The sequence below is a fragment of the Oncorhynchus nerka genome, linkage group LG14 (assembly GCF_034236695.1).
Source record: "Oncorhynchus nerka isolate Pitt River linkage group LG14, Oner_Uvic_2.0, whole genome shotgun sequence".
NCBI lineage: Eukaryota > Metazoa > Chordata > Actinopteri > Salmoniformes > Salmonidae > Oncorhynchus > Oncorhynchus nerka.
In genome coordinates, this window is record NC_088409.1 from 75,462,310 (window position 1) to 75,478,325 (window position 16,016).

Consider the following 16,016-nt stretch of genomic DNA (forward strand, 5'->3'; position numbering starts at 1 on the left):
TTTATTATCACTTGATTGCTTTTAAAGAATAGCTATTACATTAATAGTAGTATATTTTTTATTTGTGTGTGAGCCCAAATGCATCAAATAGACTACATGCATACGTAGCATACCTATACATTAATTGTACATCCCACCAGTTGGGCCTAACATAATAGGCCTGAAGCGTGTGACAAAATATCATGCTTTTGTATGACCAAACATTTCAATTCATTCTATTTAGTAGGCTACACACTTCTCTATTACAATTAACTATGCACATCCAGGTAATTTCCGAGGTTGAGAGTTGCGTCTCAAAATCAGTAGTCCTATTAATTTTCGAGAAATAATATGAACACAATAATTAGCTGATGAAAGGTTAGGCCTAATACTAAAGCAGATAATAATGATAATGATAATAATAATAATACATCCAATGGTCATCTGAGATATTGTATCATATCATATAGATTTTAAACTCCTTGTGCAATTAGACTGTATATAGGGAAGACCAAAGGAGCGAGACCGGTTTGGGCTGCGCTGAGATAGAGGGAGCGGAGCGGTTGAGGGAGAGAGAGAGTGTGTCTGTCATTCATAGAGAGATAGTGCGTATTAGACCATACTAGACCATATTAGAGACACATAATTCCCTCAGATTACGCAGATATACAAATAATTCGAAAAAAAAACGATTTTGATAAACTCCCATATCTACTGGGTGAAAGAAATACCAGTGTGCCATCACAACAGCAAGATGTATGACCTGTTGCCACAAGAAAAGGGTAACCAGTGAAGAACAAACACCATTGTAAATACAAGCCATATTTATGTTGATTTTTTTCTCCCTTTTGTACTTTAACCATTTGCACATCGTCACAACACTGTATATATACATAATATTTCATTTGTAATGTCTTTATATTCGTTTGGAACTTCCGTGAGATTAATGTTTACTGTTCATTTTTATTGTTTATTTCACTTTTGTATATTATCTACTTCACTTGCTTTGACAATGTTAACATGTGTTTTCATGCCAATAAAGCGCCTTGAATTGAATTGAATAGTGGGAGAGAGAGGGACAGTGCGAGAGAGGGAGAGAGAGCGAGAGAGACGTTGATTGACATCTGCAGTGTCATGTAGTAAAGATGTGTATGGGGGGATCGTTTATATATAGCGGCGCGTCCGGGCACATTGTACTGAGATCATAATAACCACTCTGAAGCGCACTGCGCTCAAGTTGAAGGCAACTGCAGTTAGTACCGCTCAGGGATAGAACAAAGCAAGCCTGTTCCGAAAACGGAAAACTAAAATGCATCAATAATTCTCTAGAAGACACCCAACTCTCAAGTTTGAACTGGTTTCGTTTTGATATTTTGAGTTAATATTTGGGCACAGTGCGAAAGCCAAGCACATCGGGAAATCATGCACTGTCAAGCCGAGTTGAGACTCTCCTCCCCCGTACAGCTGAAAGCAGCCAGGCGTCGCTACAAGACTTTTATGATTGACGAAATTCTTTCCAAGGAAACTTGTGATTACTTTGAGAAACTTTCCCTTTACTCAGCATGCCCTTCACTCATCGTTAGGCCTAAACCTCTGCACTCATGTTCGGGTAAGTGAATATGTTTGAACTCTGTCAAATCAAGGGATGCTGATGAATGCATAATGGTGTTAATGGTTTATATATAATATTTCTATGCATGCAGTGAATGCTAATCATCATTGTACTAAAACTACATCTGATTTTGTTTATCATGAACAAAGTGAGTTATAGGCATATTCTTCTTATTCTTCTGTAACGTTCAGGCGATCGTCCATCATGTGTCTACTCATATCACGAAATGCTTAAGGCTAATGGTTATATTAGGAGTATTGACAACATATCTTACATTCAGTTGTCAGTAGAGACCATAACATGACGCAACACACCTGTGCAGAATCTATTACATGTCAAATAACAGCTTTAGAGAAATTGAGCTGCATTTGCATGACTTTATTTTCGATAAATCTACTCTAATATAAGAAAATACGGAACAGGGACAGGTCCAGAATCACATTAGACGTCATGATTGTCAATTAATGTTTAACAATGCACTATAGAAATGGACCATGTGTAAAATGAATTCAGGCGACTGGTCTGACTTGCACTTTTACTCATGGTGGACTTTCATATTCGTGTTTGGCCTGCTGTCTATATTTATCAAAGGTCTATATTATGGAGAATACTATTGTGATAGCCTGCTATTTACAGAGATTTTGTCATGTAACTTTAACCCGTGAAATTATGAAATCAAAAGCACCAAATAAATGCAACATGTATAGTAGATTTAATGTAGACCCCAGTGTTTTAGTAACCTATTTATTAGACTTGATAGTTTTAATTTCCTTTTAAAACAGCAGAAATGAATCAATCCTTTTCCAACCCAAAACATTATTTCACAGTTTAACTGTAATTCCATGTTATTTCATTCACAATTAAAACCTAATGCACTGGGACCTATAACATTTATTTAACAATTCCTCAATATACTGTCTCACAAGAAATCAGTAAATCCCTCCAATCAGTCTAGATTATTAGTTTAATATATTATGCTGACATTCAGATCATTATCAGCATCAGTCTTTTATGTTCATGTTATAGATACAGGATGAACCAAGTCCCAGTGTTGTAATCAAGGTGGTTTGTAAAGTGAAACCTGGTTCCCCGTTAATTATGTTGACACTTAACTTAACATATTCTCTTCTGACAAAAGACACAGACTCAGAACGCACAACAACCAACCCTGCATTTAGTTGAACAGCAGGCTTTTGGTTTCTAGAGCCGTAACCACTAGGCCACATGTCCTCATTCAGAAGGATTAATTTTACATTACATTTACATTTAAGTCATTTAGCAGACGCTCTTATCCAGTCTGTGCTAAACCCAGTCTTGCCTAATTACTTTCACTGCTGCCACTTTGCATTTACTGAAGCATGGGCAATGCCCTCTACCTAACTCTCTTTCTGTGTATATGGGGGTGCAAGATGTGGCCAGAGTTCCACGGTTTGATATTGGTAAGGGCAGGTACATGGTGGTTAAGGGCAAGGTTAGTATGTCATCACTGATGGACATTTGTCCTCCTGCCACTACAGTTCATTGTGCAAACACCATGAAAGTTTACAGTATGCTGATAAAGTCTGCAAGTCAGCCCCAATGACCTTTATTCATAGAAGTTTGTTGCTTTGTGAAGAGAGATTCATTGCAATTGTCATCTCGTAAATTGCAGCACCACTCATAAATTCATGGGTTATGTGCACTTGATCCAACTGTTTCAGTGAGGAAGACTACCTTCATTCTTCATTCAGTATCCAGAAAGGCCAATCAAAACAAATAATTATTGCATAAAATAATTCCTTAATCAATATAAGCAGATTTGAAAAAGCAAAAAACAAAACATTGGCACAAAGTGTAAAGACACAGATAATGCTTTGTTTACAAAATATCTAGCAGCACTTGATTTCTGTAAATCATCATCATCAACTCCCTTTTCTTCCCACTTATCATGGCTTACTAACGGTCATTTAAACACAATTACTGTTGTTCTGCAGTCAGTCATAAAAGCTTTCACCACCGTGTTATAATTATACAGGGAATTGACAAATTCATTTTCCTAAAAAGCATTTGGCATGAAAGACTATCACATTTTTGTCCTTCAATCGCAGCAGCATTTCGGAATCCATTCTTAATGGGTTATCCTGCTGTTATGAGTCAAAACAACATTGACTACTGATCTCTCAAGTAACTATTATGATAATTGCCTAAACTATGAAATAATAGCCGCTGCAATTTGATGATGACAGTGACAAAGGTATAAATAGCAGGCAATGTGGGGTTTCGGTGTGTGCCAGAGGGCACTGTAAAGGGTTTTGGCAGCCCTGTGATGGATGGATAGAGTAACCAGCCCACATCTCACTACCCAGTGCCCACCACTTATTCGTAGCTGAGGAGGTGTGAGACACAGTATAGTCCCGCACTTCAATGTCTTGTAACGCTCAATATAGAAGCTGGCAGGCTTATAGGCCCAGGGCCAGTGAAAGGCCATTGGCCCGATGTGGTCCCCATCAGTGAACGTGGACTCTATATTTTTATATTTTTCTTCTGCTCCAGCAGTTACCAGTAGAGGCTGCTATAGGACAGTGGTGCTGGGCAGGCAACAAACCAGGCTGTGAGGCCTGGAGGGCTTTTACCCAAATTAACAGCTGTTTGTTTGTTCTTGATGTAATATGACATCAACTAGTAGGATGCCACTCAACATGTCAACAAAGCGATTACTCCTCTCTTTGATCCGGCAACCCCCTCTGTTCTGTGATGATTTTGTCTGTCACAGATCACGCCTCTCTGCTCCCTGCTTTATGTTTCACAACGGTCCATTTACCTGTACCAAGCCAAATGCCCTTACGACAGTGTACACAGTAAAACCAGTTGATGAGCTCAGAGCGTATTCTCTGCTCTCGTTTTGTGCCTTGTAAAACTACAGGAGTGATAGACCTGCTAGACAGACCTGACCTCCAGCAGAACATTACCTTGGTGGGGAGCTGTGAACAGTGTAATGACGGGTTACAATATTTCATTTGGAGTCTTATCTCTCAGCAGAACCCAGGGCAAGGCTTTTAGTTGGATTTCTGTAAGGAGGTGAGAGAGATAAAGATCAACTCTGGCGTAATCTCACATGACAGCGTGATGAAAAACGGCCAAATAGGAGGGTGTGGACCTCGAGGGGCCCAGGTACTGCAGCATAGTCATACGCCACCGCTGAGGGTTTAGGGAAGAAAGCAGGGAGAGCCAAGTGTTTTCATCCCATTTTAACAGTTAATCCACCACAGACAATAAGGCCCGCTATTAACCATGAGGCTAGCTTGAGGAGTAGGATCATGTCTCTGTTAACACAGTAAGTATTGACCCATGCAACCACCACACACACACACACACAGAACATTTTTACAGTAGATTGTAATGCAGGCTGCACTGCACACACAATGTCGTCGTATTGGTACACAAGTACCATCTGAAAATGAGAAAATAGCATCACAACACTACTCATAACATTCTAGAAACATCAAAACGTCTCATGAAACCCAAATTTGAGTTGAAATTGGCACTTAACTGATCTGTGAGAGTTGAAACAGATTAAAAAGTAACATACCCTGTTGCCCATCCCATCCCTGCAGTGTTTGACTTGGGCTGGCTTGGCAAGACGGCTGTTGAGTGAAGAAATATATGTCTAATGTAACACTTCTCAACCTGTCACCACATGATGTAACAAAAGCAATACATGTTGCTGTAGGTTCATTTGGCCTCTGAGTGCCAAGTCTTGAATCATCATCTTGGAATCCAATTAAACAAAGAGAAAAGGTGCAGAAAATAAGGAGTAAAAATCAAACAACTAATGAGCTTGTTGCTGGAGATTTCCCTGCAAACAGTAAAATGGTGACTCATTCTACTGAGTAACTGCCATTGTCAATGCCTTCAAATGTTAAACAGTACCAGTTAAAAGTTTGCATACACTTACTCATTCAAGCGTTTTTCTTTATTTTTTACTATTTTCTACATTGTAGAATAATAGTGAAGACATCAAAACTATGAAATAACACATATGGAATCATGTGGTAACGAAAAAAGTGTTAAACAAATCAAAATATATTTTATATTTGAGATTCTTCAAAGTAGCCACCCTTTGCCTTGATGACAGCTTTGCACACTCTTGGCATTCTCTCAATCAGCTTCATGAGGTAGTCACCTGGATTGTATTTCATTTTAACAGGTGTGCCTTCTTAAAAGTTAATTAGTGCGTAATGCGTTTGAGCCAATCAGTTGTGTTGTGACAAGGTAGGGGTGGTATACAGAAGACAGCCCTATTTGGTAAAAGACCAAGCCCATATTATGACAAGAACAGCTCAAACAAGCTAAGAGAAATGGCAGTCCATCATTACTTGAAGACATGAAGGTCAGTCAATCTGGAAAATTTCAAGAACTTTGAAAGTTTCTTCAAGTGCAGTCGCAAAAACCATCAATCACTTTGATGAAACTGGCTCTCATGAGGACCGCCACACGAAAGGAAGTCCCAGAGTTACCTCTGCTGCAGAGGACAAGTTCATTCGAGTTAACTGCACCTCAGAAATGTTAGCCCAAATAAATGCTTCACAGAGTTCAAGTAACAGACACATCTCAACAGCAACTGTTCAGAGGAGACTGCGCAAATCAGGCCTTCATGGTTGAATTGCTGCAAATTAAACACTACTAACGGACACCAATAATAAGAAGAGACTTGCTTGGGCTAAGAAATACAAGTAATGGACATTATACTGGTGGAAATCTGTCCTTTGGTCTGATGAGTCCAAATTTGAGATTTTTGGTTCTAACTGCAGTGTCTTTGTGAGACGCAAAGTGGGTGAACGGATGATCTCCGCATGTGTGGTTTCCACCCGAGAAGCATGGAGAAGCTCTGCTGGTGACATGGTCTGTGATTTATTTAGAATTCAATACACACTTAACCAGCATGGCTACCACAGCATTCTGCAGCGATACGCCATCTCATCTGGTTTGCGCTTAGTGAGACTATAATTCGTTTTTCAACAGGACAATGGCCCAACCCACCTCCAGGCTGTGTAAGGGCTATTTGACCAAGAAGGAAAGTGATGGAGTGCTGCATCAGGTGACCTAGCCTCCACAATCATCCGACCTCAACCCAAATGAGATGGTTTGGGATGAGTTGGACCACAAAGTGAAGGAAAAGCGGCCAACAAGTGCTCAGCATATGTGGGAACTCCTTCAAGACTGTTGGAAAAGCTTTCCAGTTGAAGCTGGTTAAGAAAATGCCAAGATTGTGCAAAGCTGTCATCAAGGCATAGGGTGGCTACTTTGAAGAATCTAAAATCCAAAATATATTTAGATTTGTTTAACACTTGTTTGGTTACTACATGATTCTATTTGTGTTGTTACATAGTTTTGATCTCCTCACTATTATTCAACAATGTAGATAAGAGGAAACACAAAGAAAAATCCTTAATTGAGTAGGTGTGTCCAAACTTTTGACTGGTACTGTGTATAATGTGATTTAAACTCTAAAAATCTACATTTTAAAAACTTAAATAACGATTACATTATCGATAATGTATGATAAACAGGCATGTGTGTATCAAATGTTTCCAGACTATTCTTGGTCTATTATTAGGAAGTATTTATTCTGTAATGACTACCACAAGCACGTGCCAGTCCGATCATTCCGATTGTGCTTGTCAAGAGTATCAGTGTGCTTTAGCATGGACAGAGTGCACTCTCCCTGCTACACAAATGGTTTATTTGTAGACTTTTGACCGGGCATTGGCGCTTGTCAACAATGTGTCAGATCTGGGCTCAGGAAGCCAGCTCAGTTGTCAGTGGAAAGTCATCATGAGGTCTGATTTTTCCCTGCTGACAAGCATCCAAAAGACACAGCTGTCACAGCTCTAAAGACAACTTCAAGCTCTGCACTGACAGGAGATTTCCTGAAGAACGTGAAAGAAATCAAGATGTTTCCGTTCTTTCTTTTCAATCAATCTTCTCATTTAAAATGACAGGAACAATTCATCACTTGGACTTATTATGTTATGATATATCTGTGTATTTTGGATTATTCCATAATAATACCAATATATTTCCGAAATATAAATATATGTGTTTAAAACAGAGATAAATATGCCATTTAATAAAAATCAAGTTAGGACATCTGCACAGTTCCCCTCAGTTTGTCACAATCTCAACATCAAAGACAACGGTAATATATGAGAGTAACAGAAAGAGAGAGAAAGAGAACGAAAGAGAGAAAGAGAAAAAGAGGGAGAGCGTTGTGGAGGGAAGGAGGCATCATGTCCAGACAGCAGCAGTAGCAGCTATTCTCTGAGGTGAACGATTAGTGATGAGCTCAGTGCCCTGCGATGATGTCTTGCGTGATGTCATGTGTATAGGGATGAGCCCGAGGTGCTGTCTGAGAGAATAGGGGATGTAGATATGGTAGGAGCAGGCTGCAGCGAGTAATCCCCCCCAGACCATTACCTCCCAGACCAACCAACCAACCAACCAACCCCCTGTCACACCAGCTCCCATAACTGCTGAACATTACTGAAAATGTCAGAGAAAGGGGATACAAATTTAAGACCACGGTCTGCCTGGGTGTATCCTCTCAGTTGTGAATCTAGGGTTTGAATAATATAGCCTGTCTACAGTATGTGTTGGTGGAGAGATAAGAGAGGCAGATCCACCACAGGCATCTAGGAAGACACAAGGGGAAAGACTATTCTGTGTTTGTAATGTGACAGCATAATGTCCTCTCTACTCCGTCATTGGATTTTATCTCTCTCCATATCTTCTTCCTAAGCACATCCCTCTCTCCTGCCACATAGCAGACAGAGCATTAGTTACTATGTCAGTCTTAGTTCAGTCATAAATTATGCCATGGGGATCTGCTGTTTATTTGAAGCCATACGGTTTTTTCCACCAGATATTATGTTTATGCTAGAGCGCCGTCCTTGGTCTTGGCTCCAGTGGGTGGCCACCCCAGACATTTGTTACTTTTTATTGATTCTGGCGTCTCGCTGCTTCTGTCTGCATAGATAAAGAGATAGAGAGAAAAGAGAGAGGTGGGGGGTGGGCGGAGAGCAAGACGAGAGAGAGAGAGATGAATCATGGGGGAGAGAGTTAAACGGCGAGGGGCATAGTCACTTTGGATTTACAGCCTTGTGTGTGTGTGTGTGTGTGTGTGTGTGTGTGTGTGTGTGTGTGTGTGTGTGTGTGTGTGAGTGTGTTTGTGTGTGTTCAGGGTGGCAAAGACACATTTATCTGGCCAAGGAATTTTTTTTATTGGTGGGTTCAGAGTAGCAGAGTAAAACACACAGTGCGTCATTAAGATCACAACCTTCTACATCAAAGAGGTCAAACCACTTTTCGTAAAAAAAGAGCAATGAAAAGGAACCCAGTCTAAATGATTATTACAGGTCTATAAAAACTACCATCTGTGGTGATGCATACAGTACCAAATAAAACCACTACTAAAAATAAGAATATAAAAGTACAATTGTATTTAATGCTCTGCATTTTACCCTGCCTCTGACCTATCTCTATTTTTGCTTTTTTAGGGTCCTCCTCACTGCGGGCCTACCCCCTCCTCTCAGTCATCACGCGGCAGCCGCCCAACCTGCCCCCTCACCTTTCCCAGCCCTCCTCCCCCGGCCAGGTTCCCAATCTGACCCTTCTCTCCCCCCAGCACCACTCCCGGGTCTCCGAGCCCTCCCACAGCGAGACACCTGTCAGCATCAGCAGCGAGTCAGACACGGAGCACAGTACCCCCCGGCTGAAGAAACCCAGACGCAGCCGCACCATCTTCACTGAGCTGCAGCTCATGGGCCTGGAGAAGAAGTTCCAGAAACAGAAGTACCTCTCCACCCCTGATAGGTCAGTATCGTATTGCATCTCGCCACTGATAGGCCAAAATGAAAGCAGAGTCTGATTGGTTACTTGAAAGAAGCTACCTCCTGATAGATCAGTATTATACTACCTCTCAAATGTCATACCGTATTTCATTCGGTCAGTCAAGCTGGTGAAAATGAGAAATTCTGTGAAAGCAACCAAACGTCATAAAACATAAAACAAATGCAATAGCTGACTAGAGGTTCAGCATCAACATCATAACATTTTGATGTATGTCCTGGGTAATATATCATGTATTGTTAAGTTATCTAATCCAGGCATTACCTCAGCATTCTAGTTGAGACAAGAGCAACGTTTTAACCATAAGCTTTTGAATAGCAAAAAGCCTCAACAAAGAAACACTGCTCTATTCAAGAAAATCGGGACATCTGCCAACACAAGCAAACAGAAATATACTCCATTGATTGACTGCGAATCATGTAATATATGTGCAGGTGTATATAAAATGCATTTAGCTTTATACACTGTATTTAGACGAGGTAATATTCATGTTAATATCCATGTCGTAGGTTCCAGTCCCTGGGTCATTTTCGAGACCTGACATACGGCCATAACACATTTTCCATTTTATTTTAAACTCCACTTTCAGATTTGGCCTACCGGACGTATTTCCATTATAACCCAAGTTAATATTGAGCCATAAACCTCAGATTTTCCTTTGGTCGAGCAACAAGAACACCAGACAGCTAGTAAACCTCAGCAACACATGGTTACAACAGCTTGTTCAGAGCGAGAAGATGAATCACTATTTTACTAAAACTCAACAGCCACAAAATGCTTTGAAAATGATCAGTTATTTTTTATATTGTTGTAGATTTGTACTAAAGTGTATTTACTGAAACTTGACTATTCTAAAACCTGCCTGTTCCTGCTCCTTGGCCCTGAAGAATCTGAGAAAAATTGTGAGAGCATGCTTGTTATCAACCCTGTCTATAGATGGGTTGGCGATTTATGAATCAAAACAGGCTGGGTTGGCTTAGAAACTATCTTTAGTCTCCAATGTTTATTGAAAACAAATACATTTGTAGGATGAGCACTTGTTGTCTCTAAAACACATCGTTACAGTTGTTGATTAGCTAGCTAGCCATATTAGCATAGACGTGACATCAGTAAAAACACGTCAAAACAAGACATAGTATCAAGAACAAGCTGAAACTAGCCAACTACGATTCCCCACATGGCAGATTCTTGTTATTTTTGCTAGCAATCTGGCCATCCAGAATCACAACAACACACTGCGTTCTGACATGTTGAAATGTGCGCATTATTTTTGTGATGTTGTCAACTAACCTGTTTATACACATCTCATCCTGGGGAAAGCTCCCACAATGCATCTCTTCTTCAATTCTTCACACTTCTCTGTTCTAGCCAATGAGCCACACCACACCTCCCCTGTGAACTCCCAGGCAGGCTGAGGTAGACTACAATAGCCCAGCGGTGATCCAAACGACCCACCCTGACAAATCTGTATAATGCCAATAATCAAATTCCCACTGGCTGTGATGAACTAATTAAAACCACAGCTGGATGGAAAACATAAACAGAGAAAATCCCCTTTCATAGCCCACATCACAAGTGTGGCATGCTCCCCAGTTCACTTTGTTATGATCCAAAGATAACTCCTTGTCTCTGCTTTTTTTTCTTTAGCTATTTCTTGGCTTGGAGACACTGTGGTCTTTGACTGAGACAATGCTCTGAGGAAAACAGCATATAAAAAGCCCCTAACACCACACCACAGACTGTAATGATTTAAACCATTAGGCAGTAATGATTTTATTTAATTGAGATTAGTATAATCAGCATCATCATCATTATCATTATGCATTAAGCTGCAACTAAAATCCCTGCTGATACAGGTTAGAGACTTGAACAGCAAACAGAGGACTTCTAAGTGCCTCCAGCAGAGTCATTCTACAGTACTGTATGGCAGTCTGTTGCTGTAAGTGTGTGGTTTCCCTCCATAGAAGACTAATGACCATAAATAACTGAGGTGCTTTCCCCTCCTGAAATTACTTTCCTTGCCTCTAGTCTCTCCACTGGGCAGTTTGCCTGTGTTTTTAGTGTAGAGTGTTGTTTTTTTAAAAGTATGCACACACACTTTTCTTCTGCACTCAATCATTGAGGCCGTGTGGCTGTCTATACTGTCTACAGTTGTATGGACTGAAGTTCCTCTATGTAATACTTTCAAATCAGGTCAGATAGAGATGGTGAGGGCGGCAAAGAAGGGAGGATGAGAAGATAGGAAGAGGAGACAAGATCAGAGGGCAAGCTGATGGATCAGTAGTAATCTAGTCTCTCTCTCTCTCCCTCTCCCTCCCACACCTCTCTCTCTCTCTCTCTCTCTCTCTCTCTCTTTACATCAAATGAAAGCCAGTTCCACTCATTTGAGTGTGAAGGACTTAGAATTAAGATGTGGCGGAAATCTCATTTCAAAAACCAGATAAAGCCCCCTCCCTCTGTAGGCTGATCCGTCTTTCACCGACCCCCTTCCTGGGATATCATGTTACACGCCAACCAATATCCTTATTAGTCATGGATCAGAACATGTGGTGGAAGTGTCCAGGATTCCATACCCCCCTGAACATCCAGATACAGATGCTATGATTGGATAACTGAACTCCCTTACATATGTTCAATAAGGGTTCTCCTATATGATGCAGGTGTAAAGTCTCTCTCTGGACCATAAGAGGGTGTATCAAAGAGACTACAGTACTTTGATGCACCATGCCAGAATGTGGTTATAAAGTCATGATTAGGATGCAAGCTAGTCTCCAAAGGGAACGCCATCTAGATGATACAATGTATATGGCTAATGATGGCATGCATTTCAGGGCAGGATAGTCAACAGGTGATTGGAAAGCTAAAGTAACTCGTTAATTTTAGTTTGATTACTCCAGCTACACCCTCTCTGTGTAAATCTGTTGTCTATCTCCTGCTGCTTTTCATCTTATAAAGAATGAACTCAAGTTTCAAAAACATGTACCCTGAGTTGCTGTGTGTACTGTGTGTCTTTGTTTCCCTGCAGACTAGACCTGGCCCAGTCCCTAGGCCTCACACAACTTCAAGTGAAGACCTGGTACCAGAACAGAAGGATGAAGTGGAAGAAAATGGTGAGAGCGCCACACACACATAACAACAATGACCCTGGGTCAGTGTAGAGGGAAGGAGTGGTAAGGGTGGAAATGACTGAGTTGGAGGGATGATGAGGGACTGGGACACAAAAGTCTAGTCTAGTCAGGTCAGCAGCTCAGAGAACAAAAGTCTCAAATCGTTAACTCCCCAGATTAATGACCCTATGTGGGGCAGCTCAGAGTCATACATCTTCCCTTAATTACTATAATAACCATGGTTGCCTTTGACCGCAGCCATCATTTATCACAACACCACTGAGCCATGTGTCTGTGTGCGTTATGTTGCTCCAGGTGCTGAAGGGCGGACAGGAGGCCCCCACCAAGCCCAAGGGCAGGCCCAAGAAGAACTCCATCCCCACCACCGAGGAGATAGAGGCAGAGGAAAGGCTGGCCAGGCTGGCTGAGGATGAGAGGATGAGGATCGCAGCCGAAGAGGCCTTGGCCCACGGAAAAGCTCCCCAATCGGAACCCCAGAACCTCAGCACGGTCGCCGGGGCAACAGAGACCCACAATCCCACGACGGTGAGCGAGGGTCAAGTTCAGCGAGAGCAGCCACTCCCAATGCAGTCAGAGACAAATGCCACCAGCTAAATAAGACAATTATTAATGTATGAATGAAACAGCTAAAGACTGGTGCTGACTGGAATACAGAAACACTTACTGTAGTGGCTCAGGATCGCTGAAAAAAGCCTGTCTGGTGTAGATTATTCAGTCGTGTTTGAGGTTTGACTGTACTGGATGACATTCATAGGTAGATCATTTGGGTTTTGCCATATCACTTCCGCCGTATACTGGAATGAAAAGAGTTTACATATAGTGTCAGGCATATACAGTACATAGAAATGAAAAATCCAGAATTGTACAGTGCATTTTGTCCCTGTGTCAACAGTATCACCTCCCCAGCCTCAAACCTGCTTGTTCTACTGCAAGAGGACTCCTTTAGTCACATGCTAAACAGTTTGCCTGAGTATTGTAGTTATAACATAACATGAAATGACCACACTGGTCATGGTGCCTTTTTCTCTCAGAGGATATCACAAGTTTTATCAGTGTAGAAACACCAAGGTTTATTAATAATAAATTAAGTGTTATTTTACAGTGTTTCACTTTTGCTTATTAAAAATAATACATAATTACGATATGCTCTGGACTACAGTTAACACTGCCGTTGTACCTGTTCTGTACAGCTTTGAACGAAATTGTATTTCTGTCCCAGAGCCACAGCATCGTCTCGTTTAATTGTTCAATGAACTTATGTTATGTTCCTTTTGCATTTGATGTTTCCAAAACAATATATTTCAATTTGTATCTATAAAGACATGCACTGTAACATACTGTAGCAATATTCTGGAAAGAAAAATATAGAGTATATGTAAATTATTATATTTTCATTTGGAGAAAAATAAGGTGTATCGAATCCTTTACCTTTCTCTTTTGACTCTGGGGCAGAATGATTTTACTGCCACGAGGGAAGCCTCTTAAGCTGTCAGAGACTGTACAATTGAATAAATCACAGCCTGTGCCAAAGAAACGAGGAAACTGCCAAACATTTAAAATCTTTTAGAGAGGTTCTCAGCCCGCAGGCCTTTGCATCAAAGGAGCACTCCTCCAACTCTGCCTTACAGACTCCCCACATAAAACTGTCTTCAGCTGCTTGTCAACACTTTTATTTTCCGCTTTGGCCTCCTGTTGTTTCCTTCCAAAGATGTCTATTTGTAAAGAGTTCCTTTTTTAAAACAAAAATTATATTTTTAGTTTGATATAAACTAGTACAGTATTTTTCTGATGTAAATAATGCTTGTTAGAAAGCTACTGAATAGTTATTTTTGCATGAACAACCAAATGCCTATTGATCTGTATGTTGTTATTTTTACCATGTGTTTTGTGCTTTTAAATACACGTAATAAAATGGCAATCATTTCCATATGAATGATGAAAGTCCACCATTATTATTATTATCATATGAATTACTATTTTAAAAACAATAAATACCAGACCACAAGCATGGACTCCAAGGTTATTTGATTTTCAGGAAACCACATTTGTATTTTAACACTATTTGAACCAGAATTGAGTGTACTCCTAGGCTTATTTAATCTTCATCCATAAAAATATCTTTATGCTCTCACTATGCTACAGGGAATCTTTGGTTTAATCTGATATGCAATGCAACTACATATACATGAAACCCTCTGTCGACATGCAGCAAGAGGTTCGAGCTGAGTTGACACAAAAAGCTTGTCATAGATATGACAGATCCCCTGCATACGCCAGAAGGCGAGGCCGCGAGGCAATGCATATGAAAGACAACTGTGCCTCATGTCACATAGAAAAATACATATTTCATCTATCCATTGACATCACTGTAGCTAATGAAACTTGATTTGTGAAAATCAAGTAAATTGTTAAACATACACAACATCATATCATGTGTTTGAAATTGACATTTTTATTTATTAAAAACTATTTCAATACTGCAATATTGCAGTAAAATTAAATAATTCACAAAGTTTCACTGTGCATGTAATACTTTATTGAAGAGTTGACCATAAATCAGGCTTAGAGAACAAAGCCTTTTATGCACTCTGTTTTGTGATTTTATCATCTTGATCTTTTCTGCAAACACGTTGGCCTTTAGTTCACTGAGACACTGCTCTTTGACCCAGGCCAGGCAAGCTAGTTATGCTCTAAAGTGTATTTTTAGTGCACGATACCAGACATGGATGATTTGTAAAACAAACAGTGCAGGTTGGCACTGAGTGAGATGCAATGTGCTCTAACGCCATGGGTAAACACTTTGATGATGCTTTCTATGAATGTGTATTTACAGGTGTACAGCAGCCCCTGGTTCCTTCCTTGGACTGTCAGTACAGCCCTATAGGCAGGAAGTGATGGTGCGGTGTGGGGGTGAGAGGCAGCTCTGTGTGTGGGCGTGCAGATCTGAGGAAGGCCAAGGTGGAGAACTGAGGGGAGGGGGAAAAAGTAGCTTTTATTCAGGCAAGGCAAGAACAGTCAAGGCAAGATCTTTCCACGGTATTAAAGCTACACAAATATGAGTCTTCAGGGGCATGCGGTGGAAGGGGCATAAGCATGATGCCAACTGCCAACCTTAACAAGACATTGTCAGAGCATCAGACAACTCAGTTTATATTTACATTGGCCAGAACACTGAGTGTAGCATGAACAAGAGGCTGGATATGAGCAACTGGATCCAAACTATGCCAAGTTTTCACTTTCATTGTTTTTGTCAAGACCCCATCATTCTAAGCCATGGAATAAAAAGTAATACTTCATCATTGAGTATGACGACTGTCAATCATATTTCTATGCCAGTCGACTGCCCGAAAACAGAGGTGAAGATGCCAAGGATCACGAAGAGGATCCACCAAGGAATTACTGAGTTTCAT

The 16,016-nt window shown here is 40.6% G+C and overlaps 1 protein-coding gene across 1 annotated transcript; it reads left to right on the forward strand.

The window, feature by feature from the left end:
• Positions 1 to 1,156: 1,156 nt before the first annotated feature.
• LOC115141905 (homeobox protein BarH-like 2) lies at positions 1,157 to 14,535 on the forward strand. The gene is made up of 4 exons (XM_029681285.2): positions 1,157 to 1,588; positions 9,127 to 9,442; positions 12,504 to 12,588; positions 12,901 to 14,535. The coding sequence occupies exons 1-4, from the start codon at positions 1,402 to 1,404 to the stop codon at positions 13,198 to 13,200; spliced, it is 888 nt and encodes a 295-aa protein (XP_029537145.1). The 5' UTR covers positions 1,157 to 1,401; the 3' UTR covers positions 13,201 to 14,535.
• The last annotated feature ends 1,481 nt before the right edge of the window (positions 14,536 to 16,016 follow it).

Coding starts and splice junctions, on each gene's coding strand:
- LOC115141905 (XM_029681285.2), top strand. CDS start 1,402: ATGCACTGTCAAGCCGAGTTGAGACTCTCCTCCCCCGTACAGCTGAAA. Junction 1,589..9,126: donor ACCTCTGCACTCATGTTCGG/GTAAGTGAATAT, acceptor TTGCTTTTTTAG/GGTCCTCCTCACTGCGGGCC. Junction 9,443..12,503: donor TACCTCTCCACCCCTGATAG/GTCAGTATCGTA, acceptor GTTTCCCTGCAG/ACTAGACCTGGCCCAGTCCC.